Source organism: Pangasianodon hypophthalmus, chromosome 8 (assembly GCF_027358585.1).
Source record: "Pangasianodon hypophthalmus isolate fPanHyp1 chromosome 8, fPanHyp1.pri, whole genome shotgun sequence".
NCBI classification, from domain to species: domain Eukaryota; kingdom Metazoa; phylum Chordata; class Actinopteri; order Siluriformes; family Pangasiidae; genus Pangasianodon; species Pangasianodon hypophthalmus.
This window is the reverse complement of record NC_069717.1, coordinates 12,787,829-12,814,716: the sequence shown is the minus strand read 5'-3', so window position 1 is coordinate 12,814,716 and position 26,888 is coordinate 12,787,829. Positions and strand designations below refer to the sequence as shown.

The 26,888-nt window shown below is 38.6% G+C and overlaps 2 protein-coding genes and 2 non-coding genes across 7 annotated transcripts; all 4 read left to right on the top strand.

Annotated features, from left to right (window-relative positions):
• Window positions 1-1,538: 1,538 nt before the first annotated feature.
• On the top strand, window positions 1,539-12,685 carry nt5dc2 (5'-nucleotidase domain containing 2). Its single transcript, XM_026919127.3, has 14 exons — window positions 1,539-1,971; window positions 2,520-2,704; window positions 3,197-3,271; window positions 3,365-3,420; window positions 3,884-3,977; window positions 4,332-4,460; window positions 5,498-5,558; window positions 8,095-8,197; window positions 8,357-8,458; window positions 8,634-8,715; window positions 9,652-9,738; window positions 9,928-10,068; window positions 10,378-10,442; window positions 11,573-12,685. Exons 1-14 carry the CDS (start codon window positions 1,554-1,556, stop codon window positions 11,832-11,834), a joined length of 1,860 nt encoding a protein of 619 aa, XP_026774928.1. The 5' UTR covers window positions 1,539-1,553; the 3' UTR covers window positions 11,835-12,685.
• Window positions 12,686-13,564: 879 nt separating this feature from the next.
• Window positions 13,565-13,636, top strand: trnah-gug (transfer RNA histidin (anticodon GUG)). Its single transcript has one exon. It is a non-coding gene; the product is annotated as a tRNA-His (tRNA).
• A 208-nt stretch (window positions 13,637-13,844) lies between these two features.
• trnah-gug (transfer RNA histidin (anticodon GUG)) lies at window positions 13,845-13,916 on the top strand. The gene has a single exon. It is a non-coding gene; the product is annotated as a tRNA-His (tRNA).
• Window positions 13,917-14,280: 364 nt separating this feature from the next.
• tbc1d25 (TBC1 domain family, member 25) lies at window positions 14,281-26,824 on the top strand. Of its 4 annotated transcripts, XM_053236447.1 has the most exons (9): window positions 14,282-14,771; window positions 16,142-16,315; window positions 16,605-16,707; window positions 17,702-17,811; window positions 20,072-20,226; window positions 20,483-20,676; window positions 20,950-21,138; window positions 21,797-22,072; window positions 22,518-26,824. In XM_053236447.1, the coding sequence occupies exons 5-9, from the start codon at window positions 20,112-20,114 to the stop codon at window positions 24,222-24,224; spliced, it is 2,481 nt and encodes an 826-aa protein (XP_053092422.1). In that variant the 5' UTR covers window positions 14,282-14,771; window positions 16,142-16,315; window positions 16,605-16,707; window positions 17,702-17,811; window positions 20,072-20,111; the 3' UTR covers window positions 24,225-26,824. The 4 variants fall into 4 exon arrangements, with proteins under 4 accessions (XP_026779543.3, XP_053092422.1, XP_026779560.3 ...); XM_026923759.3 differs by having other exon boundaries at window positions 16,142-16,707; XM_026923742.3 differs by lacking the exons at window positions 16,142-16,315; window positions 16,605-16,707 and having other exon boundaries at window positions 14,281-14,771.
• The last annotated feature ends 64 nt before the right edge of the window (window positions 26,825-26,888 follow it).

The window sequence follows — 26,888 nt, the reverse complement described above, 5'->3', positions numbered from 1 at the left end:
ATACAAAAGACATTAGGAAATTTCAGTTGTTTTTCCTTTTCAAATTAAAATGAGTTCATGTGGTATGTTGTGTTGTTTGGATCAGGGAAAAAAGGAGTACCAATTAAATCCATAAAGTTTACTGAACCTGACACAAAAATAAATAAATAAATTTTGAATGGGTGTGTATTTATTATTATTATTGTTGTTGTTGTTGTTGTTGTTTATCCACTCTACGTTCAGTACACATGATTACTACATCTTGGGATTCAGACATCTGAAAATTAAAGAATAAATCGCCCTTTGCACAGTGTTTTTGGAATATATAGATCTGAAAATCTGAGAAAATATTTCAAATGAGAGACATAATAGTCAATTACATTCTGCAAAGTAAATTACATTCATTTCTGACATGCATTCAGCATTTGATTCTTAAAAAGCAATACCCTGCTGATTGCTCTTCACTAGAGAGCATTGCAACCAATGATCTGCTTTTCAGTGTGGAACCTTCTCACTGATGTAAAGCAATACCTTTTGTGTATTGCATTTCATGTCGTTTCCCCTGCTATGACTGTTTCCAATCTGAAACGAAATCTAAATGTAGTGTAATGCAGCAGAATGGATTTCTTTTCAAGGAGGATAATAGTCACTATTGACGTGCATTCAACACTTAATGCTTACCGTGCATGCTGATTGATTTTCACTGCAGTTGTAAAAGCAATGTAATGCAGGTTTTGCTTTTCAGTGTGACACACTGTCCACATGTCATTAATGTATTGCATTTCATTTTCCTGATCATAGAGGATGTGATTGGAAAGGTTAGAAAGATTGTAAATGTGTCTTTGGGGTGCAATTATCAGCAAACTTTATAATGGCACTAATTGCTTATAAAATCACAATGTGTTTTTGAGTGAAACATTTGCAGATCTGAAAAATAGAGATCAATAAATCATTGAGGTGTCAGTGTTCTGTACTTTGTCATACATGATCAGTTTGATCAGCTAAGTGAATGGTGTAGTTAGACTTTTTGTTAGGCTGGTAGTCTGTGCTGGGGCGCTGGCTCTCACACCTTTGTTCTCTCCTTGAAGATTAGTGTACATGTTCATTCAAGTTTTGTCGACTCTCAGCCGCATATTAAGCGACTCTTGACCTCAGAATTTCGCCTGAGGTTATGTGGTTATTAATATCATCCTGCCCCACCAAAACCTATTCATCTGCATCTGCTACACGAAGCAAACAAGAACATCCAGAACCCCCCGATAACAGGACACACAAAGCATACGTCCTCGTCACGTAGCACATGTAGGCAGGAGCGACTTAAAAGTCAATCATGCCGACGTTTGACCAATCATCTGGCTTGAAATGTGGCTCAAGTTACCATATCTGCCACGTATTGGCTGAACTGGCACACAAGCGCGTTTTCCTGCGGGAAATCAAACCCCTTACGCATCGAAAAAGCATTCTCCACGGCCAATGGCTCAGTTGAACGTCAATCATCCTCACGCCTTTACGGGATTGGCTCGTAACACCAGGTTCACGCCTCCTTTATCTGCTCGGGCGCAGCTGCTCACTGAATGTACACAGTGTACAAAAACAGAGCACGGTGGCGTGGTAAACAAGCTAAGCAGTCGAGTGAAGCGACAGAGTTTGCTGCGAAAATGTCACGTAGAACACTGTTAAACGTAGGCTGTGCTTTGTGGCAGAAAACCAGTAGTACTGGAATTAAAAACCCCATCGCTTTTTGTGCAAGCTTTGCAACCTGTTCGACACAAAACGAGCAGAAATGCTGTAAAGATGGACAAAAGTGTGCAACAACTACAACAGCAGCAGGAGCAGCAGGAGCCCCCCTCAGAGTCCAGCATGGCAGTGGAAAAGCCAAGGGCGAGGAGTCTTTTACTAAATCCGGGAGGTCTTTTTCTTCCACTGCTCCACAAGTCGACCACAAAACCTACTTATGGGCAAGATACAACGAAATGAAACGCCTGGTGCACGGTAAGTCTGAGGAAAGTCCTTTATCTACGACACGTGTAGGGAAAAGCGGAATTAAATTAGTCAATGCACACTTTACTATTATTAAACATGCTGAATCTTGAGGTATGTTGTATTTAATACAGTTTAACCATAGCTATTGTTATTGTCATTGTTATTATACCTGCCAGTCCTTAAACTTCATAAGCTGAATGTTTCCCAGCCCTAAAAGGCTATTTCTGTGTAAGAAGTAGGGATATTTGTTTACGTGCCATAAACAAAAAAGCTTCCAGAAAATGCCTTACTGTTTATTACTGAAAAGTAGCTACGCTTAAGGACACGACTAGACCAATCCTATCTGTTATCTAATGTAGTTTATTTACTTTGGCGAAAGATATCCTAGTTCCCTGCAGCAGGGTTTAATTATGATAAGAGAAAAAAAAGAAAGGATGTTGACCGCAGGAGGACAGAATGTGACCTCACTCAGGAGAACTGGGGCAGAGTTGCCATGTGTGACTGCTATTTGCTTCTGCTATGTTTCAAGCTAACCTGCTCATTCTGGTTTTCTTCAGATTTGATTCCTCCTGGAGTGTGCAACCTTCTCAATCCCTCCACCATCTATGCCAACAATGAGGTGAACCTTGAGGAGGTGGACATCTACGGTTTCGATTATGATTACACACTGGCCCTCTATTCAAACACTCTTGATGAGATGATCTACAACAAAGCCAGAGAGTTTCTCATAGAGCACTTCAAGGTCTGTGGTCTGTTTTTCGAAACACTGGCTATGGGAATGTTTAAAAAAAAAAAAAAAAAGTCTCCATGTGAATGCCGTTGAGCCCTTTATGATTGAAAATTACATGGTTCTGTCTGATGTTATTTTGGCAAAAATGTCATTTACCTGACACTGAATATATGTGACAAGTTTAACACCAAAGTATTGCATAATAGTATAAAAAATTAGAAAGTTGTATCTGTATTGACCTTATTCGTGGTTACAACTTTATGGCTTATTGTCTTAAATTAACAGGTTTCAAGATAGAAACTTATAATTCTAATGTCCTCCAATAAGCACCGGTGTTTCTGAACTCCCTGTAGTGCCATGTATAACTTCTTTACAGTTGCTGTGCTAGTAATTTTTATCATGGTTAACTTTGTAATGATTTGTAGATACTTTAGCGAATCAAGGTGTAATGAGATGTTGATTGTGGGATATGAGTGACATGTCGAACTTTTTTTCCTTGTATAGTATCCTCAAGGTATCAGCAAGTACAGATACATCCCCAACTTCGCAACTCGAGGCCTTCATTACGATATCCAGAAGGTATAATTCTGAGACATTATAAAATATAAAAGCTAAATTAAACATGCCTATACGTATGTTCCAGTGACTGATAAGTGGCTTTTTGTGCCATAGGGACTACTGTTGAAAATAGATGCTTTCCATTATATTCAGCTAGGCACTGTGTATAGGTAAGTTGTCTTGGCTACATTACTGCAGTTTTTTTATTGTCTAATTATCGCAATAAAACGGGGGATGTGTTAGTGTTAATTTTGATGGATTCCCTGCCAACTGACTGACCTCCAATAACAATACTGCAACAAATTCCTTTTGTGATTGGTGCCAATCTGTTTTAAACGAGCATGCTCGTATAATTTTAAATGCTTTTTTAAAAAAAAAAGTTAGTATGATGATCTGTCCTAACCCTAACATAAACTTAACTTTTATACTCTGTACGTATTGTTTGCTAAATCTAACCACCACTAAAGAGTGTGCCAAGAGGAAAATTTTGAAATGTTCCGTAATATGAAGCCAAAACATGTCCATGTTACGATGCACTTAGCTGTTTTTTTTTCTGCTTCTGACTCGACATGAACCATTTAACCATAATTTTAAATAAAATTCAGATCCCTAATTGTAATCTTTTCCTCAAAGGGGTCTGAAGCCTGTTCCAGATGATGAGGTCATGCAGTTGTATGGAGGTTCTAATCACATCCCTCTCCACCAAGTCAGCGGCTTTTATGGAAAGGTTAATGTTCCTTCTTGTTTGTTACCCGTTTTGAAAAGTTTAGGTTTGACATTATTGTGGTTCATAAGGTATTTATTGAAGATATTTAAACATGCCTCTCAGTGAATAACTTACACAAATGGAAGGTAGATTTTAGAGCATGTATTGTTTACTTAAGGCATTTTTTAAAATTAATTAATATAATACAAAGCAATGTCTTTTTTTCTATTCAATTCCATAGATAGGTTTTAGTTGAACAAATAAAATAAATGTTGTTGTTCTGAATAAATACAATACCGTGGTTTTTGTTGTTCACTCTGTGTGATCTCACCCCAGTTTTCTTTGTAACTGAATTGTTTTGTATGTGTTTTTCAGGGACCCAAGATGAAGCAGTTCATGGATGTGTTTTCCATCCCAGAGATGACACTTTTGGCTGCTGTTAATGACTATTTTATCTCCAATGACATAGAATATGACCCTGAGCACCTCTATAAAGATGTGTCTGTAAGTGTGCACCCGCTCTCAACAAAAGTCAAATTAATATTATTATTAATATATTTATAATATAAAGATTAATATCAAGTCATTCATATAAAGTTTTATATAACAGCTGTGGGATTTTAAGATATTGAGGCGGTTTCTTCATATGCAATATTGTGGTGTAAATGTTTTCAGACATATGCAGCGGCATGTAAATAACATTTTATTACATAAATGGTTTTTGGCAAAAAAAAGTTTATCGGAAGCTTATAAGTCAAAGGGCTTTAAAACATTTTCTTTAAAGCTTGGCTGAAGATTAAAACTTTTTTTAATACATATATTATTTATTATGGGAGATTCTTTTGTTAAATACACTTAAAATACTGATGTAAGCTCATCAGAAAAGTTTTTTGGATTGTCTCAGACATTTCTGGAGAACTTTTTTTTGACGAAACCCCCATTCTTTTAGCCAAGTGAAACCAGTCCTTGTAGAATTTGGTTCCAGGGTGATTGTTTTGTTGCTGCTCAGTTCTCAGCTAGAGCTTGAAGTCTTTTCTTTGTACTTTTCCCATCCCCCCCTCCATTCCGATGGGCTTGCTCTTGCTCCCACTGAGCAGAAGTAAGTAGAAACAAGTTGTGCTGAATTGTCACTGTTTTACTTTGCTGCTACCAGACTCAGTCATCAAACTCCAATTAGCTTAAACAAAAATCTGCATTTTCAGTAGTGCCACAGAAAGAATTTGTTGCAATCTCATGATCAGTACATGTTGAAAAGAAAATTTTGTCATGTTTGCACCATACACACAAGTCTAGAACACACTGTACTGTCCACGCCTAACTGGCAGTGTGTCAGCAGTTGATCTGAAGTGGTCCTTTTTTTTTTTTTTTTTTTTTTGAAGCAAAGACATATTGGGAAGTGCAGAGAAGGAGAAAATGCTTGGCCTGTTTTCTATTCAGGAACTGAGGCTGTGGCAGTTTGTCACACTGTGACCGTCTAAAGCATTTTGTCATGATGTCATGCTGTTATTGTGGGCACTGACACATTGACTTTGTTTTCACAGGATGCTGTTGGTATGGTGCATATTAAGGGGTACATGTACAGGTGGATAATGCAAGACTTAGGTAAGAGTTCAGTGTTTTCCAATAGTAATTACAGATTTTGTTAAACATGACTTTATGCATGCTTACTTCTTCGTACGTCATACTGAGCAGTGTTTGTCCCTTTGTGTATGTGAAATATAAACAAATCGAGGCTTAAGCAAACCCAGAATTTCCTGTGTTGCGTGCAGTGTTCGCTCGTGGAAAACAAACTACCATTTTGTCTTATATTCTATAATACATCAATATCTTCTGTAAGAAAGTAAATAAGAAACTATGGATGTGTTGCAGAATTTGAAAATGAATGAATGTTGCTGTTTTTAAGGTTATAAGAACAAATAACGACAGTAATGGGTATATTTTGTATTTTTAAAGCAAATTTACTATCATGCAAAAGCAAAGATAACATCTAGACACCATCATCAGCTGTCTTCCTGGAGGAATAGATATATAAACCTCACCAACAGGTAGTTGGGCTGAATTCCAAACCAACCACAGAATGACATTGTACACTCGTGTAGTGCATTAAATGTAATACAGCCATTTGAGATTCAGGCCCATGAAAACGGAAGTCACTGCTGAATGTAAATCAAAATGCTGAAAATACGACATTTAAACATTGTTGTATTTTACTTGAGTAAGAGGGAAAAATCCCTGTTGAAACTATCGTGAGCAGAGGCTGGGGGAAAGCCCCTGTGTTGAGCTAACGGTCCAGTGCATGCAGTGTGCATGAAGTGTGAGATAACAGCAAGACAACTCTTCAGGGCAAAACCTGCAAGTAGCGTGCAATAGAAATTCTCCACAAGAAAGAGAAATTCTTAAATGTTACGTTCTGGAGCTTTAAATGTAACTGAGCTACTTCTATAGTGATAATGAAGTGATAAAATCTGTGTTGTAAAGTAATAGAAAATAATAAATAATAATAGAGTGAAAATTGCACATAAATAATTAAATATTGCACAAAAATATTAATTTATTTATTTACCATATGTTTACTTTCTGTTGTCAGATGTGGTGTCGGAATAATGTGCACCGCTCAGCTTTGAGAGAGAGGAGACATGAGGGTCAATATTGATAATGTTAGCAATATAATTACAATATACATTATACTTATATTTAATTATATCAGTATTATATATTTTAACAATAGCCAGAGCAAAACTGATGTGTAAGTTCATGCCGTTGGTAAATATTATTTATTCTCATTGTCATGGTTACATCCCAACATGCTTGTATGAGTAGCAATTAACTAAATTTATACCATAGCGCTGTTGAATGCTTGAATTTGATTGGTCAGGAAGTGTTGATTCATTCATGTCTTGCTCTTTAACAATGAAAACCACAGCTTTCTGTAAGGAGACATTTCTTTAACAATTATAGACATGGACTTAAGTTACTTTCAGCTCTGTGAGCTAAATCTATTCCTTTAACTTTTCCGCTGCAGGGAAAGTCTTCAGGACAGTGGAGGTTGCGCTTTGCGGTTTCTTAGTTATGCAAGCTTTTTTGACTTATTAATTTGAATAGAGAGAAAAAACGGGAAGCTGATGAGGAAGCTAACTTGTTTTTGCAGACATTAAATGTAACTTTAATTGTGTTACATGGTGCCAGTCAAGGCTGTTGAAAATTTTCAGCGTATGTGACTAGACAGGGTACGACCATGCAACTGGATGTAATATATTTCAGTCGCATTTTGTGATTTAACTCATACATTTTCTTCACAGTTACTCGTATTATTAACATATATTCAAGACTAGCTCATTTTAGTAACACATATGTTATTAGACTATATATGTCATTAAACTGCGTTCACCGAGTTCTGAAGTTCTTTAGAATATCTGTTCTGATACTTTAGGTCGTGGCATGCTAGTCAGCTGATGTTAGCTAGTTAGCATTACAGCAGTACATAGTAGATTGGGTTTTCCACAGCTAGCTAGCTGGCTCAATTACACAAATATACAGTGAATAATCAGCATTTTTCTATTTTAATGTTTTTTTTTTTTTTTTTTTTTTATGTAGGCTAAAAATTCTTATACATTTGTGCCTATTGTCAAAATTATACTAAGCTCATCTGCAACATTGTGAACAAAGTGTAGCGGCAACATGTTTAACGCTAGGGGTGGTGTTCTGTTCTGTTCATTTAGCTATGAGAATAACACACATTGGCTTTTCTCAGCTATGTATGTTAGCCATGCTGTAAATGCTATAATGATGATTTTTTTTTTCCAGCATTTTATCCTTTTTTTTCATTCTTTTAGTTAATAATAATGTATTTGGGTTTTCAGGCATGAGTTTTAGCTTATCTTGTTAGTTTGTTGTCATGTGCTCATGCACACAAGTCTGTAGCACGAGAGTCCCTCCTGTGCTATTGGGGTTTGTCCTTCTGTGTACCAAGCACTCCATTTACCCTTTCTTATCTTTTAACATTTACAAAAGCATACACCGACTGCTCCCAGTGAATCCTGAGTTGAAGTGGTTACTGCATGTACAACTTTCTTGTAGAATGTTACATTATTGAGATTGCTGATAAAATGATATTTTTCTTTCGTTTTTCTCTCCCCAGAGAAATATATCCTCAGAGGAGATGAGACCTATGCAGTGCTGCATCGACTAGCCAGCCACGGGAAGAAGCTTTTCCTTATTACCAACAGCCCCTTCAGCTTTGTGTGAGTTTTGTAGAGATCAGCACTATGCCTCTTTTGTAAGACACTTTGTGATTCAGCATATACAGACATGTTGGAACTTCTCTAAGCAACAGCAAGGAGCCGTAATTGATACGGTGCTGTTATTGTGCTTATTTTTTTTGTTTGCCTGAATCTTTTCAGAGACAAAGGCATGAAGTACATGGTGGGAAAAGATTGGAGGGACTTCTTTGATGTTGTCATTGTTCAAGCTGACAAGCCACACTTTTTTAATGACTGTGTGAAGTAAGTCTTCTCTTCAGAAACGCTAAACCAAACCTCTGTTTGCTTGAAAAATGGGTTGCCATGAAGTAATTAGAATAAGAGATGACCAGGGAAATCAGCCAGTCTATGTGTGAAGTGTCATTGTGAACCTGTCTTGTGTAATTTGACTAATCGTTTTGTTCTCAATATCTGTTAGACCTTTCAGACGACTGGACAGTAATGGAGTCCTCCAGTGGGACAAGATCAAGAGTTTGGATAAAGGGCAGATTTACAAACAGGTATGCTACTGTCAAAAAAATAGGTTTGTTGTGACTTGTTTAAAGCCATGTATTTTGTGTGAAATGAGCAGTCTTTTGTTCATTAAGCATAGTATTAGCCAATCCCTGGCAGCCCACAGTGTATTAAGCTGCCTTACACAATATTTATCCACGTACAGTCGTGCGTCGTTTAGAGTTTGCCAACTATGACTAGTCGAAACCAGGAATTATTCATGCAAAGCAAATAAAGGTCTTTGCTCATTATTGCTGATGACCCCAAGCCTGACTAATGACCCTGATTTCGAAAAGTCCTAAAAGTTACTTTCAACTCCGAATATAAATCCATTTAACCCACTTCAGCAGAGTTACTTGTGTCTAATGTGCACAAGTTCCTTTGACTAGCCTGAAGTAAAAAGCCTTTGGGGGCTGATGATCTCAAAATAACTGCCCATTGATGGCTTACTTGCTGTGAGAATGACCTCTTCTTGCTCCCTGCCAGTAAGTCTTGCTTTGTTGTGAACTGCTTGGTATCATCTTGGTAGATACTTCAGCCAACACTAAAGACGTATAAGAACATTCTGAAATTATTTCTGTGTGAATGCATATTAAGTGGTATTTGTTGATGTTTTTACAAGCCTGGGCACATTGTCACCCCTCCTTTAAGCTCTTTATTGAGAACTTCTAAATGCCTTTCTGGGTGGGAATTAGCAGACTGGCCTGAAAGCAGCCCCCAGCACTCTTTGAACTGCAAGCTTTTATTGCTGTGTTGGTCAGAGCCAGTGAACAGTGGGGTGCTGTGTCATTAGCAGGGAGGTCTGGCAAAGTAGTTACCACACCCGTTCCAATTCCTGATGGAGCAGTACAATAAATGAATGTGTCAAACACTCAAAGCCTGGTTCATCATTAGCAGTCCAGTGTGTAGGGCACTTAAACATTTGTTCTTGTCTCTTTTTTCAGGGAAACCTTGTTGATTTTCTGAGGCTGACAGGCTGGCGTGGCTCCAGAGTACTCTATTTTGGGGACCATCTTTACAGCGACTTGGCAGTGAGTCATTCTCACTATTTGCTTCCACTGGAGAGCAAGCGTGCTTGGTTTTTAGTGTCGCATGACACTATGTTTCCTTCTGCATCTAATCGTGTTTAATCACTGTCTGGCCAGATTTATAGATGTTTCACTAAGGTCAAACTTGTTGAAAATTTGTATCCATTGTAATATTAATTGATATATGTGTAGGACCTGATGCTGCGCCATGGGTGGAGGACCGGCGCAATCGTTCCTGAGCTGGAGGTGGAGACGAAGGTGGTGAACACTGAGCAGTATGCACAGAGCCTTACCTGGCTCCAGGCTCTCACTGGCCTTCTGGAGCGCATGCAGGTACGAACTGCACCACACACAATACATATAAAACTTTCCCATACATTTCCCTACTTCAATTCATGTCTGTCATGACTCATTACACAGAGTGACGTGAAACACTTTAACCACATCCAACTCTGTATCCGGTTAGCGGTGTAACTGATTGCCCTAGCAGTGATTTTTGGCTGACTGAGCTTTATAAGCAAATGTTGTATCTTTTCAGCTATTTAAAGCCCTTTCCTGTTTTTGACTCCCTTTGCTCTTTTCTCTTGAAGAACCGTAATTGTATAGTTAATGATGACTACGTATTCTTCACATGTATTTCAGATGTATCGTGATCCAGAGTCCAAAAAAGTGCTTCAAGAATGGCTGAAAGAGAGAGAAGAGCTTCGGTGAGTTGCCTAAAATACGTGCACAAAGAAAACTGACTAAGCAATATCAATCACTAGAGTTCTGGCTAATGTAACAAAGAAGCCGGATGGCATATGATTCATAGTATGACTAAGTTTAATAGCTCTACTTCTCCCTTTTTTTTTTTCCCCCTTTGACAAACATTTACAAGCTGATCCTGTATTGATGATTCTGTCTTATTTGTGAGAACTACTTTATGAAGGCTTTGGGGGACAGCAGTCTCAGACTGCAATACAGTATATTCTTTTACTTAATTATTTTAATTATTGGAAAAGTGCCAATATGTATAGTTTAGCCATACCATTTATGATTTTTGGCCCCTTACTACGGCAATGCCAGAGACACCTGAAAACCATGCATTTTCCACTTTTTCAGTTATAGAAAAAGATTAGAAAACAAGAAAGTGGGACTGTGGTCTGTTTGGCCAGTTAAAGAAATGGAGGAACTGCTAATTATGTAGTAGCGGTCACACTAGATTTTGCCTTACTGTTGCTCATCTAGGAAAAAAGTGTTCGGTTCTACAAATATCTACAAAGATGTCAGCCAAAATATCTTTCACTACAGTTTAAAATAATGTCACATGGTCTATGTGACATGGTCCAGACTGTAGATTGCTGTTAAATATCAGTTCAGTCACTGCAGACTACAATGCAGACACTTCAGACATTTATGCTGTTAGCATTAGTTCTCCAGTCTACCAACATAAGCTAGGGTTTTATGGTAAAAATCAGTCTTGCGTTTTCTCTCTGGCTGCTATCAATGCTGGTACTTCTGCTTTATTGTCTGAAAGTGGTTTAGTGATGTGAATAAGTGTGGGACTGGCATCAGCATTTCTTTTTTGGTGCTATGGGTATACTTGTAAGGACTTTTTTATTATTATTATTGTTATTCATTCTGAGAATGTATATGTTTTGATCCATTTCTTAACCACGCAGATCTGTTTTTGGGAGTTGTCCAGTATAAATGTCTCAAAAGAAAAGTCCCATATAATCAAAACAAGAGTATAATGTATTGCTATTTTGCACACTGTCATTCACTTGAAACAAGTTTGTTTTTTTTTTTTGTTTTTTTTGTCTTTTTTTTCCAACCACTTTTTTATTTATTTTTTCAGGGCTGTCACCAAAAACCTGTTCAACCCCCAGTTTGGCAGCATCTTCCGTACGTGCCACAATCCTACCTACTTTTCTCGCCGACTGTGCCGTTTTTCTGACCTCTACATGGCCTCCATCAGCTGCCTTCTGAACTATGATCTCTCGTACACGTTCTATCCACGCCGCACTCCTCTGCAGCACGAGGCACCACTCTGGATGGACCAACTCTGCACCGGGTGCATGAAGACCCCTTTCCTGGAGGATATGGCTCACATACGCTAAACTGTTTGCTGCTCACGCTGTCCAGCGACGCACAAATTTAAACCAACTTACAAGCATGCCACATGTTACAAACTGTCGTGTTAATCAGGGTCAAGATAAAGATGTGCCTAGCAAAAAACATCTTATTAAAATGATCACCTTCTCTGAATGTCAGGACTTCAACCCCAAATGTAAGACAGCCAAGCAATCAAATTCAGCCTCTGCTGGGGTTTGCGTTGTAGTTAAAGTGCTGATCTTGAGGGACTTTTTCTGTTTGAGCTAGTGTGCTGATCATAACTGCACCATCTGCTGGAGCATCTGTTACACTGCATTTTTAGTGTTTACGAGGAAGGGCAATGGAAACCTCATGTTTTGCTTGTGACGCACAATTGTATTCAGTTTTTTAGGAGGTTATTTACAATGGCATTGACTGCCTGTTTTATTTTTTTCTGTTCTACAAGGTACAATATAACAACATTGCATGCTTTCAGCTTGCTTTTTGTTTGTCGGGTAAAAGTAAGAGAAGCGCACATAGGTGGTGTACAAAGAGTGTAATTCCATACACTTCAGTGTTTTGCCTTTTTTTACCCTCAAACCATGATGTACTTATTGTCAAGGGTGCTGTGGACAGCTTTCATTCTGGACAATTTTTGTTTCCTGTGGTCTCCTTGGGCCCAATGTCCACTAAGGGCCCTTGGCTCCTTCCCCACTTCCCCCTCCTTTATGACACTCTTGTGTATTGTGTTAATTTGTTGATGTTTTGATAATCCTTACAAAGTCTTAGAATTGGTTTATGAAACTAACCAATTAAAATAGCACATCCCATCTATTAGCGTTTCTCTACTACTCTGAATAAAAAAGAGAATTTGCTACTTCTTGTCTTGTGCGATTATTATTTCTGCAGATGCTCATGGGCTGCTGTAATAGAAACACCCGGTCAATTGTGTAATTATCATCTTAGCTTCAGTTAATGTTCATGTCAGACATCAGAATGGGGGAAAATTTGGACTTTTGACATTACCTGGACAGTCGAAAATTGGTCTTTTTCCAATTTTCGACTGTCCAATTTCTCTGACTCTCTGCCCACTGTAGCCCTAGATTCCTCTTTCTGGCTGACAAGTGAAACCTGATGTGGTATTCTGCTGTTGTAGTCCATCTGCCTCAAGATTCAGCGTGTGTTCCAACATGCATTTGTGCTCTCTTGTAAAGAGTGAATATTTGGGTAGTCTTCCTGTCTGGCCATTTTCCTCTGACTTCTCTCGTTAACAAGGCATTTCTGCCCACTTAACTTCCATTCACTGGATTTTTTTTTGTTTTTTATTTTTTTTAGTTTTTTTGGCTTATCACATTCTGTGTAAACTGTAGAGACTCCTGTGTGTGAAAATTCCAGGAGATCAGCAGTTTCTGAAATACTCAAACCAGCCTGTCTGGCACCAGCAGCAATGCCACAGTCAAAGTCACTGAGCTCTGAGAGACCTAAATGTTGAGGTGGTAATAGTAGTCCACAAACCAAAAATACCCAGCCATATCTTGTGGACAAGCCACTGACAGAGGGGTAGTACAGTAGATAACTACCAAGATGAGCTATAATGAGCTAAAAAATGAGCTATAGTTACTAACTGTGTAGTAACAGGGAAGGTGTGTCTAATAAAGTGACTAGTAAGTAGTATTAGAAAGACAGTTGTCTATATTATTGTGTAAGCTTTTAATAGTGTCCATCTAGCCGGTTTGCCATGGCTGTCCGGTAGCTCGCCGTGATCGTATAGTGGTTAGTACTCTGCGTTGTGGCCGCAGCAACCCCGGTTCGAATCCGGGTCACGGCAATGTGGTATCGGCAGTGTGCTTTTCTTTATCCCATAATTTCTAACTTATTTGGAAGAGAGTATTGCTTGGTTAAATTATTTCTTTTCTTTTTCATATTCTCCATTTTTCCTTCCCCATTCCCCGTTTCGCCTTCTCCAGTTCAGCTCTCCGTGCCACCGCTCCCCCCTTCACCCACAATCCCTCTTTCCGTGTGCTGTCCGGTAGCTCGCCGTGATCGTATAGTGGTTAGTACTCTGCGTTGTGGCCGCAGCAACCCCGGTTCGAATCCGGGTCACGGCAGTGTGGTGAATGATCTTTTCACATCTTCTTTTGTTTTTATAGAGCCTTACCTTCATCATCGTTGCTGTTGCAGTGTTTATGAAAACAAAATCACAATACTTTGTGAGTTGTGCAGCGTGATTCTTGCATCCATTTAAGGATGTAAAGTTATTCTACAGAGCTTTTGAGTTATTCGGCTACTTTTGGCATTTGATATTTTTTCTCTTAACTGGCCCTTTTTAACTAAAAATAACTTTGTCAAATAATAATTTTAAATATCTGTTTAAAATCTTTTAAATGTGAAATGCTTATATGATTTTTATCTTTGGCTCGTTCTGTCTCTGTAAGTGTGTAAATGTGATAATTGTTTGACTGATGATATTTTTGACCGCAGCGATCGAATTACGTCAGATACACATGATGTCATATCCTGTTACACGAAGCAGCGCTGCTGACGCCAAAGTCTGCGGGAACAAACAAAGAGCCAGGCGTGTGGAAGTGTATCATCGAGTCAGCATTTTTAATTAAAAGCCTGACTGCTTCTAACAAACCTTTAAAAATGATAGATTCGTTCTCAGTTACATAGGCGTTTTTCTAATATCTGATGCTAAATATTAAGATTATAAACTCGTTACTTTCGGGCATCAGCTTTTATTTTGAAATCTAGTCATTTCGCTTAGTTCTTTGAGGATTTTCTCCTGAATCTGTCAGAGATACACAGCGGTACCGCGCAGTATCGGTGCTGTTATTTAGCCCGGTTTTCAGTTTCTTTTATCGATGGAGGCTCAGGATTCCTGAAGGGGATTTTTCAGAGTGAACTACCCCAGCATGTCGGCCGAGGAGGAGGAGAGGGGGGTAGTTCGAGTCAAAGTCAAGGTGAGAAATTGTGGGGAAGCAGCGGGTGGGAGTCTGAAATAAACACACACACACACACACACACACAGAGAGAACAATAACAGGGCTGATGCTAACGATAGTCAGCGCTCCACGTAGTCGACCTCAGAGGAGAAGCAGTTTTCACAGCTGGTTTGCTAGTTTCCACCGCAGACACTGAGACATTCTTGCACCGTGTCCGTGTGGTCAAATGATCATTTCTGCTAAAATGTGGAAAAAATTAATTAGTGTTCAACACATCTGTTTGCTAGCTGATTGGGTATTTTCATGCCACTGTAAATATTTCTTTGAACACCGTCCCGACAGCAGCTCTTAGGTTTATTAAAGCTTGTTTTGACATGCCTGTTGTTGTTGTTATTGTTTTTGTTGTTGTTGTTGTAATGTTAGTATCATTTTGGTATTAACAGTCGGTTTATACTTTCACATAGTGATAAGTTAAAGGAAATGTAATGTAAGTATCTTTTTGTTTTGTTAGGGTTGTCACGATAAAATAATTTTTACTTCCATACCGATTTCTAGTACTATTTTTGATACCAAAACAATACCACTGCATGGAAAAATGGTATACAAGTACAAATACCTTCAAAACACAGTGTTTAAACCAAATACAAATTGAATATATCCTTTGACATCTGTTTGTTTATATATATATACATTTTATATATATAAAATGTGTGTTTGTATAACATAGAAATGAAGAGCTTATGTTACTACAGAGAACACACACACACACACACACATATATATATTCTTTGTCGTAAGATAAGCTCTTCATCTCTATGTTTTCGATATGTGAATGGCCCTGAAAACACATTTCGTTGGCAATTAATTTATCATTTTTAGGTTATAGTGTGAGTCTGAGTCTATTTTTACCATTGCATTTCTGTTTCGAATCCCAATGTGTTATCAAATAAATTTTAACGGAGTCTAGATAAACTTAGCCAGTTTACTTGCACTTTTGTTAAATGAGCTGTTTGTGATGGAATCTATTGGTGTTCAATCTGTACAAGAGGCACATAGTTTCCTAAGCAGCTCTGGCTGTCCAAGCCATTTTACCATGCGCAACATTACAAACAGACTTGAATATAATGAAAGTTAGAGTATTGGATTGTTTGCCACATTGTAGTGTTGAAGATACTTTCAGTACAAGGCTAGTTTTGGTAATTTGATAGGTAGTGTATCTCTTACTTGTCTGATTACAGAGGTGTCAGGTTTTTAGCTAGATGTCATGCTCACAAGTGGATCCCTGGTTGAATATTTGATGTGAAAGTTGCTTGTATGATGTTTGTGAGAATGATCAGAAGAACAAAGGCACATGTTATGGCTTTATTTCTGTTTCTTTTTGCAAACAGAATAAGGTTATGGTGAATCACGGACATTTTCCAGTATCTCTGATTAAGCTGAAGCAACGTCTGGCAAACTAGTATGGACGTGATCACTGGTGGGGATTTTCAGGGAGACCATTTTTGCTCTAAAGGATACAAAATGTATCCTTTGTTTGATTAAGGATACATTTTCAAGGAAAAGTGTGTAATTTTAGACCATTTTGCAAATTGCAATGAAATTGTCTTGTTTGATTCTATGCATTATGCACTGTATAGCACACTATTTTCAGGGTGCGTTATTTTGTAATGGTGTCTAAAAACATATCTAAGCAAACAGAACATGGGGATTGTGTTATTGCATATAACATCTCAGCTGTCAATTGGTTGCAGGCTTGAGGATTTTGAAACTGCAGGCCATAAATTGTCCAAATTATATTCCTCCCTTTCACAGTTTTTCTAAGGTATCTCTGAAATTATATTATTATTTTAGGTCTAGACAATCGTGAAAATATTATGCACTGCACCATTTACAGCGTCAGCAGTAAATGCCTTGATGACTGAGGATAACTTGGTTGATGACTGTTCAGTGATTGGTAAGCATTAAATTCTTGGTGCACCAGCCAAAAATGTACAAGTTTTACGTATCCAAGTTTAAGTGTTAATATCCACAGGTGTACACATTGCATACTAGTCAACAGTGTCTTAAAGAAGACAGTTTGTTCTTCAAACACACTGAGATAAATTCTTTGTCACCATTTATATACATTCTGTCAGCTGGAAACATGCAAAATGCTATACAAACAAGAAGCATATGTCATTTTTACAGTGTCTAGCTGGACGCCCATGTCCTTGTGTTTTTTTTTTTTGTTTGTTTGTTTTTTTTTTTACATTTAATAGATCACATACCCTTTGGCAAAAAAACTGATACAGAAAGCTAAAAGCATTTTAGATTGTACACATAATTTTATACATGGTCATTAGGCATATCCAAATGTACCAGAATGTATCCATATTTATACAAACTGAATAAACGTGTATATCAATGCTTCTCTCCAGAGAGCAATAGCAGAGGCACATCACATGTCTGTTGTTGTGGTGATTGATAACACACTAAACCACTAACCAATACAATAACCAGATTTTTCTGTGGATTGACAAAGATATAAGGTGTTCACACCAGAGCTCCATTAGCAAGAAAAGTTACACAATAAACTACTTAGCAAATATAAACATGTCTACTAGGTGAAGTCCATTTTTACAAAAGAACAAATTCTTAAGCGTAGTTCTGTTTATCATGTTTTATGAAGACCAAACTGTGGGCGAACCTGTTTAAAAAGTAAAAGCTGATGATGATGGCTTTGCACTTTGTATGGCAGTTGCAGACTTACCATCCAGAATTAAGTTTCCTCCTGTCATTTTTAAAACACTTTGAGTCACTGTTTTTTTTCCTCTATGTAGTGCAAAAGCTCAGACTGCTTATGTTGATGAGATTGTAATATGTCATTGTAATATGTCTGATTTGGGCTCACTTAATGGACTTATGACATTTATTCAGTCTCTCTCCTCTTCTTTTCTTTCCTCTTGCAGAAGTGTGAGGGATTGCAGCCAGTGGAATTCCGCTCTTTTGCCGTTGATCCACAGATCACATCACTGGAGGTGTTGCAGCACATCCTGATACGAGCCTTTGAGCTTAACGGGTGAGTATGTCCATGACGGATGAGGTACTGATTATATACAGTTAGGTCTGGAAGTATTTGGACAGTGATGGAGTTTTTGTGATTTTGCCTTTATACACCACCACAGTGGATTTGAAATACAATCAAGATGTGATCGAAGTGTAGACTTTCAGCTTTATTTTAAGAGGTTCCACAAAAATATGGCATTTACCGTTTGTGAATTACAGCCATTTTCAACAAAGTGCCTCCATTTTCAGGGGCTCAAAAGTATTTGGACAAAATGACATAATTATAAATATAACCATAATTTTAATACTTGGATGAAAATCCTTTGCAGTCAATGACTGCCTGAAGTCTGGAGCCCATGTTCTTAAACCTCAAATTCTGAGTTTCCTCCCTGGAGATGCTTTGCCAGGCCTTCACTGCAGCCACCTTCAGTTGCTGCTTGTTTGTGGGTCTTTCTGCCTTCAGTCTTGTCTTCATTAAGTGAAAAGCATGCTCTATTGAGTTGAGATCAGGTGACTGACTTGGCCATTGAACAATATTCCATTTCTCTGCCTTCAAAAAGTCTTGAGTTGCATTCGCAGTATGTTTAGGGTCATTATCCACCTGCACTGTGAAGCGGCGTCCTATCAGTTTTGTAGCATTTGGCTGAATGTGAGCAGAGAGTATAGCCCTATACACCTCAGAATTCATCTTACTACTTCTGTCAGCACTCACATCACCAATAAACACCAGTGAGCCCGTTCCATTGGCAGCCATACATGCCCATGCCATAACACTGCCTCCACCATGTTTGACACATGATGTGGTATACTTTGGATCATGAGCTGTTCCTTTCTTTCTCCATACTTTTCTCTTCCCATCATTCTGGTACATGTTAATCTTGGTTTCATCAGTCCAAAGAATCTTATTCCAGAACATGGGAGGCTTTTTTAGATGTTTTCTGGCAAAGTCTAATCTGGCTTTCCTGTTCTTGAATGTTACCAGTGGTTTTCACCTTGTTGTAAACCCTCTGTATTTACATTCATGAAGGCGTCTCTTGATTGTAGATTTTCCACTTTAGTTGTCTTCCGTGGTCTTCCAGGCCTTTTGATGTTGTTGAGCTCACCAGTGCTTTCTTTCTTTCTTTTTAAAAATGTATCCATCTGCTGATTTGGCCACACCTAAGGTTTTTGCTGTCTCCCTTATAGATTTATGTCGTTTTTTTCAGCCTAATGATGGCCTCCTTCACTTGCATTGAGATCTCCTTGAACTTCATATTGGTAGCTCCAGTCGAACAGCTGCCAAATGCCAACTCAATAGCTGATATCAACTCCAGACCTTTTGTCTGCTTCATTTGTCTTGAAGTAACGAGGGAATGGACCGCACCTGGTCAATTAACTTCTTGTCAGTCAATTGTCCAAATACCTTTGAGCCCCTGAAAATGGAGGTACTTTGCTTAAAATGTCTGTAATTCCCAAATGGTAAATGCCATATTTTTGTGGAACCTCTTAAAATATAGCTGAAAGTCTACATTTCGATCACATCTTGATTGTTTTATTTCAAATCCATTGTGGTGGTGTATAAAGGCAAAATCACAAAACTGTCATTGTCCAAATACTTCCGGACCTAACTGTATGTGTCAATTCAATATGTACACATGATTTTAAGTATTAGAGTCTCTCGAAAGTAGACTAACTTGTAGTCTGTAGAATAACTTCTAATTCTGTAACAGTTAGAGTAACATTCAGGCCTTTATGTGTCGTGGTTATTTTCTGATAGCAAATAAGCTTACATACAGACTTAACTGGGTAAAGTTAATCATTTTCATTAACTTTTAGTGAGCTTAGCAGCTGAGTAAACTTTACGACACTGTTTACAGATTTACTGCTTACAGATTTACAGAATTGAGGATTGCAGCATCAAATGTAAATATACACTTGCATAGTGTATATTCTGATCCAAATGTGTATTTATTAGAATTTCAAGATTCAAGATTCAAGAGTTTTTGTCATATGTGCAGGAAACAGCCTGTTACACCATAGAATGATATTCTTACTCTGCGAATCCTCCAGCAGCCTGTGACATAAATTAAGGACATAAGAAAATAATACACAAGGCAGAAATTACAAATTTGCAATTACAAAATTACTAATGGTGCAATAATTTCTCACAGTTACTGTCCTACTTGACCATTTTAAATTGTAAATTGCAATGGCTGAAGTATTGCTTTAAGCAAGCTTGACAAAGGTTGCCTATCTAAAGTCTTAAAATGATATCTATATTTTTTGCTCCACAGAAGGCGTAATTTTGGCATTAGTTACCTGTCCCGTGATCGCATGGGTGCAGAGGTTTATCTTTCCCTCCTGTCTGATTGGGATTTAGACGCAGCTTTTGTCAGTGCAGCTAAGCCTTACCTCCAGCTTAAGATGGACATCAAACCTTCAGAAGACAGTGAGTAAATTGTTTGTTATGGTCATTACATGGTAAGTAAAGGACATCAAACCCTCATGGTTTGCTTATTTGTGAAAAGCTTGAAAGTCAAGCAACTATTTGAAAAAGTGAAACAGATACAGAAGAGTCCATCCAGGAGAGCTATTGAAACGTAGATTAAATTAGCCTGAATTTGACAGGTAGTGGAGGTAACTGAAGATCACAGCTGTCACTTAGTCACTTAGCAGTCATTTCTGTGCTTTCTCTGTCCCCTCAGGTCCAGTGCTTGAGGACTGGGACATCATAAGCCCAAAAGATGTGATTGGTTCAGATCAGCTACAGGGGGAGAAGAGGTCACTGACGTCCACGGCTCTTCCCTTCACCCAGTCCCTGCTGTCCCAGGTTACTGATGATGTTCTTCACCCAGTCAGCCAGCTGTTTTACCAGCCAGTCTCTGCTGCGTTCAGTCAGGTTCCTCATCTCCTAATGCAATCGCACTTTAACCAAAGGCAGTTTCCCAAAGAAGCATGCTATGAAGATTTGCCAGGCATAACCTATCATGTTAGGATTGCTATAGTTGGGAAACAGCATGGTGCCACTTTAATATAAACAAACTGCTAGATTACATGAACGCACTGAATGAATGAATGATTGCACTTAATGTGTGATCCAACCTACAGCTAAATTTTTTTTGTTACTCTATCTATCTATCTATCTATCTATTTATTTATTTCTGTCTTTCAGATGGGTCGGACATTGTCTAAGGTACAGCAGGCATTAAGCTGGTCGTATGGGGAGGAGGTTAAGCCATTCAAGCCTCCATTGAGTGACGCAGAATTTCACAGTTACTTGAACAGCCAGGGTCAGCTGACACGGCCAGAGGAGCTGCGGCTCCGCATTTATCATGGAGGGGTTGAGCCATCCCTGCGAAAGGTGAAGTTAAGACTATTTCTAGTGTGGTTCAATATTAATAAAATAATATTGGTGTACACAAGATAGTATCACATAAGGAGTGAATCATCTAGCTGTTAAAAATTGCAGTAATCAATCCAGTATTTTGAAATTTCACCCTCTCTAGTAGAAAAAAATTCTATTGCAAGCTATTTGTAGAGGAACATTTTATAATGTGTGTTGTGCTGCGTCCTTCTCCACCTTGCAGATCAATAGATTAAGCTGATGGCTGCAAGTGACAAGTAATACACAAGCTCAGCCCTGCCTGGGATCAGGCTTATTCAACACAAACAAGACATGACTGCATATTTACACAGTTTTATATATACAGAAAATCATTCTCACACCCTTTCAGTCTCTCCCCGGACTGGCTGCTGACTCTTATCTGTCACTGTTTCATTGGACTTCTTTCATGCCTGAAGTTGAGGCATGATAACATTTATGAGCTGGTGTATGATTTTGATCTATCACCCTTGACACAAGGAGCTGACACAAGCGACTCTAAGCAGCTCAGAAACATCTTAATATAGAGTATTTTTTTTCTCTCCTTACGCAATAATTGTTGTTTTTTTTTTTAACAAAATTCATACACACCTTCATGTAGCATTTCTCTTATCGTTTATCCTTTTCCCCATTATAGGTAGTGTGGCGTTACCTTTTAAATGTGTACCCAGATGGCCTGACAGGGCAGGAGAGGATGGACTACATGAAGAGAAAAACAAGAGAATATGACCAGCTGAAAAGTGAGTGGACATCCAGGGTGAGTCCAGAGGATCTGGAGTTCATTAGAGGAAATGTTCTGAAGGATGTGCTTCGAACAGACCGAGCCCATCCGTACTATGCCGGCTCAGAGGACAGTCCCCACTTGACTGCACTGACTGACCTCCTCACCACTTTCGCCATCACACACCCGCAGGTGGGCATGAACATTTGCTATTTGCTGAAATATTCTTTTTCTGCCTTTCTTAAAAAATGAGAAATAAAATAAGAAAAAAAATTACACACATACAGTGTCAGTTCGAGTGCTCACTGTCATTAAAGCAAAAAAGGGGATATACCAAATTATATTTCTTAGGAATCGTGTATTTCTAAGATTCTACTTTTCACTCAAGTTATTGTTTATAATATAATTTGTAATGAAAACCTTTGTGTTAAATTTAAAAAAGAATGCCAAACAGAAGCATTTTCACTAGTGGTCTCATACTTTTGGACCCCCACTGTGTGTATGTGTTTATGTATGTGTATGTTATATATAGGTATACTTAAAAGCTGGAAATCACTGTTTTACAAAGCAGTTTCCAGTAGAAATTCAACATTTCAGCAGTGTTGCTTTAAAAAAATTTTAATTTATCTACTTGCAGGTGTCTTATTGTCAAGGTATGAGCGATATTGCCTCTCCGATCCTTGCTGTGATGGACAATGAAGCACACGCCTTTATTTGCTTCTGTGGTATCATGAAGCGTCTAGAAGGCAACTTCCGCCCTGATGGCCAACTAATGTCTATTAAATTCCAGCACCTTAAGTTGCTCTTGCAATACTCAGATCCTGAATTTTACACCTACCTGGTCTCCAAAGGTGCTGATGACCTCTTTTTTTGTTACCGCTGGCTGCTTCTTGAACTAAAGCGGGAGTTTGCTTTTGACGATGCACTGAGGATGTTGGAGGTGACCTGGAGCTCGCTGCCTCCAGACCCACCTGAGACCGAGGTTGAGCTTCTTGGGTTACCGCTTGAAGCAGACGAGTCCCCGAGTCATGACAGCAGCTGTCTGAATGAAAAGCTAGAGAAAGAACAGATGGAGCAGCGGCGGCGACACATGTTGAGGCCGTCTCGAGAAGAGGCAGACGGGGGACGCAGTCTCAGCTTAGAGGCAGAGAGAAAGGACGAGAAGCCATCTGGTGGAGAGGACAAAGGGTTTTATGGTGTGGATTGTGCAGTGAAAACTGAAGGCCCTGCTCCAGCACCTCCTTTTGAGAAGCAGTCCAGTTTTGGAGAATTTAAGTATTACAGTGCACGAAATGAGGACAGTTTTGAAGCTAACGACAATGAATCGTCTGATCCTATGTTATCTTCAGTGAAGTTTCAGTCCACACGTTCATTACCTCTCACAGTCCGTCAGTCCACAGAGGACAGTGAGGATGATCCTGGTGAGAGGCAGCCTTTGATAAGTGGGAATGACAAACTTTCTTCTCCTCAGACTGAGGAGAAAAACTGTTCCAGTGGGCAAACAGTTTCTCCCCTTCCTCCAAGTTTACTGAACTGGAAAAATGGCTCTCAGTTTTCTGCAACATCTCCTTCAATGTCCAGCTGGAGAGCAGTGTGTACTGATGTTCCCGGATCAAAGTCGGTCTCCTCTTCATTTATCGTGGGTAGTGCTATATCCCCTGATAAGGCTTTGGGGAGATTTGTGTCTTCAGCTGCTGTGTCTAATGGAACTGGAGTGCACTCGCCATCAACCCCAACAGGGAAGTCTGCACTTTCTTCTCCATCCCTGGGCAATAATCGCTCACTGCTGTCTTCCCCTGTTTTATCCTTTGCTAAATCTCCATCACTACCCAAACCATTCTCCAGCAACCTTTCATCCCCGTGCAAAGTTTCAGGAACTGGTGCAAACACTCCAACTACAGGCAAACCTGACACTAGTGGTATTAAACCCTGTTCCCTTCCTCCTCCTCAAGAGTTTGGGAAGGGTAATCCTTTCATGCTGTTCTTGTGCCTCTCCATCCTGTTGGAGCATCGTGACCATATCATTAAAAATAGTTTGGATTATAATGAGCTGGCCATGCATTTTGATCGCTTGGTCCGCAAGCACAACCTTGGTCGTATTCTTCAGCGTGCCAAGGCCCTGTTTGCTGATTACCTACAGAGTGAGGTGTGGGACTCGGAGGAAGGTGATGAGGTCAGCATGGACTCACCAACCACAGCTGCGTCCTCGCCACAAACACTCCCCAAAACCAGTTTTTCTAACCTGCAGTCCACAACAGCCTCCTCCCCAAACTCTACCTATAATCTGGCCTCTACAATCCCTTCCCCTACAACCCCCAATGATCTCTCTCCCCCATCTTCCTGATGAATTTTATCTGAACAAGTTTCATCCCCAAGAGAAGGCAAGTCATAGTCTATTCTAGTGTTCATAATAAGCTTTACCGGATTTTGTTTACGTGGCAAACCAAAGCTGGACAAACGCTTCTTTTCCTAATCATTTTGCTAGTGTTAGATTTTTTGCACAGTATGCTTATTTTTCCTGTGTGGCCATGGCCTTTCAGATTTTTTTCTACACTTTTGCATGCCACTTATTGTACTGTATGTTACTTCTTGCACTTTATTCTTTGTCCAGTTTGTGCTTCAACTATGTAAATAAAATCCCAGAAAACAGCATGAACATTTGACAGCAATGCTGGATTGACATTTACAAACCTGTAGACTGTTGCCCTGGTCCAAATAATCGTCACTATTGTACAGGTAAATAATCCAGTTATTCAGGCCTAGAGTTACTCTGTTCAGATTGATTAGATTGCATTTCCTGTTTGAGTCAAATGTCTTCTTTGATATCAGCTGGCACTCTCCAGTTTTGGTTAACTGATGATGAATAAGTCTGGTTGGAATGCATAAATGATCACACTTATTGCTCTGATAAGCCGGAAAACTTTACTTGATCTGAATCATTAAGAATATTTTTACATGTGATGTATTTGTATTTGCCTGTGGTTGTTCTATACAGCAAGACCACAGGCAGGTGTCTCAACAGAAGACTACTGTATAATTTATTATTCACCACTATTGTCCTAAGTGTACAGCTCAAGTAGTAATATTATCCAAAAATGTCTGATGAACCAGTTTTGCCCACTCTTGTTTAAAAGTGCCTCATTTCCTTGAACAGTTGTTTTTAATTTATTGAATTAAATGAATTTAGTGGAATATAAAAAGTCTACATCTAATCTCTGTTAAAAAAAATGCAGATTTTTGTGATGTAAAAAATGAAAACAAGATAAATTGTGTTGCATTTTCCACTTTTAATGTGATATAGCAACCAAGAAAGTTCAAATGAAAAACAAATAGAACCTTTTTAGGGGGGGAAAGAAAAAAAAACTTTGCATAAGTGTCCCCTTAACTAATGCTTTTTAAAACACCCTTTGCTTGTAATACAGCACTAAGAGTCTACCAACTTAGCACATCTCCATTTGGCCATTTTATTTCACTCATCTTTGCGAAATTGCTCCAGATCTATCAGATTGCGAGGAGATCTGTAGTGCATAGCCCTCCCTGTTCAAGTCATTCCACAGGGTTTTGACGAGATTTAGGTCTGGGCTCTGACTGGGCCATTACAAAACATTGATCATCTTCTGAAGCCATTCCTTTATTGACTTGGATTTGTGCTTTGGGTTGTTAACATGCTGGAAGGTGAATTGTTTTTTTCCCTTCATCTTCAGCTGTCTAATGGAGGCCGGTTTTGTGCTGGTATATTGGATTGGCGTTTGGAGCTATCCATGATTCTCTCTATTTTGACTAGAACCCTGGTCTCGGCCAAAAAGAAACAGCCCAATAGTATGATGCTGCCACCAGCATGCTTCACCATTACAATGGTGTTCTTTGAGTGATGAACTGTCTTGTTTTGGCAGCCAACATTTCTTTTAGTATTATGCCCCCAAAAGGTTCTATCATGGTCTCATCAGACCATAACATACTTTGCCACATAGTTTGGGGTGATTGTGTGTATGTTTTGGCAAAATTTATGTATGCTTGTATTTATTTATTTTTGTGAGAATGAACATCCCAGATATGTGAATACTAGAGATTGATGTAACATGCAGGGAGTGACCAGTACATATTCTGGCAAGTCCAGATATTCCTTCAGCATCTGTTATTGTTACAGTAGGTCTCTTGGCAGCCCCCCTGATATGTTTTTGTCTTGTCCTTTCATCAATTTTGGTCCCCTGTTTTCCATGGTACATCTAATACTTTGGCAATTCTTTTTTAGCACTCTAATGATCGATACCTTTCAACAATGAGATTCTGTATAGCTTTATAATCTCTTTAGAGACCATGGCTTCAGCAGTCAGATGAACCAAGGAAATGTCAAGAAAATTCTACAAAAACAGATGGTGTTTATTTGGGATTAATCAGAATCACTTCATTGATGACAGCTGTATGATTATTACTTTCAAACATGGGTTTGGATGTGACTGGATGTGATTGGTCAATTCTGAGCACAGGTATATAAAAGGGTGTGTACATTTATGTAACCAGGCTATTACTTTTTTCCCTTAAAACCTATTTTTATTTATCTTGGTTTCATTTTACATCACAAAACCTGCCATTTTAACAGAGGTGTATAGAATTTTTATATCTTTAGTTTTCACAGAATGCACAGTAAGTACATCCTCATATTTTATCATTCCTCATATTGAATTTGGAATTCCATACATGTCTTAACACCAAGTGTTGTTTTTATTTTCCATTCTTCTTTTAGAAGTGCTAAAATCCTTTACAGACATGGGCCAAAGGTATTTTCTTTGAAAAGGCAATCATTGTGGGCCTTCTGTGTGTGTGTGTGTGTTTTTTTTTTTTTTTTTAAAGCTTTATTGAACATTACATTATTCCCATTGAGAGGTTTGCTGGACGGAATGCTAGCATTACCTGTATTTATACAATAAATTCATCCAAGAACAACGCTGTATCTCTGTGATTCTTGTAGTATGTGAGAGTTTAATATAGAAAATGTAATAAAGCAAGC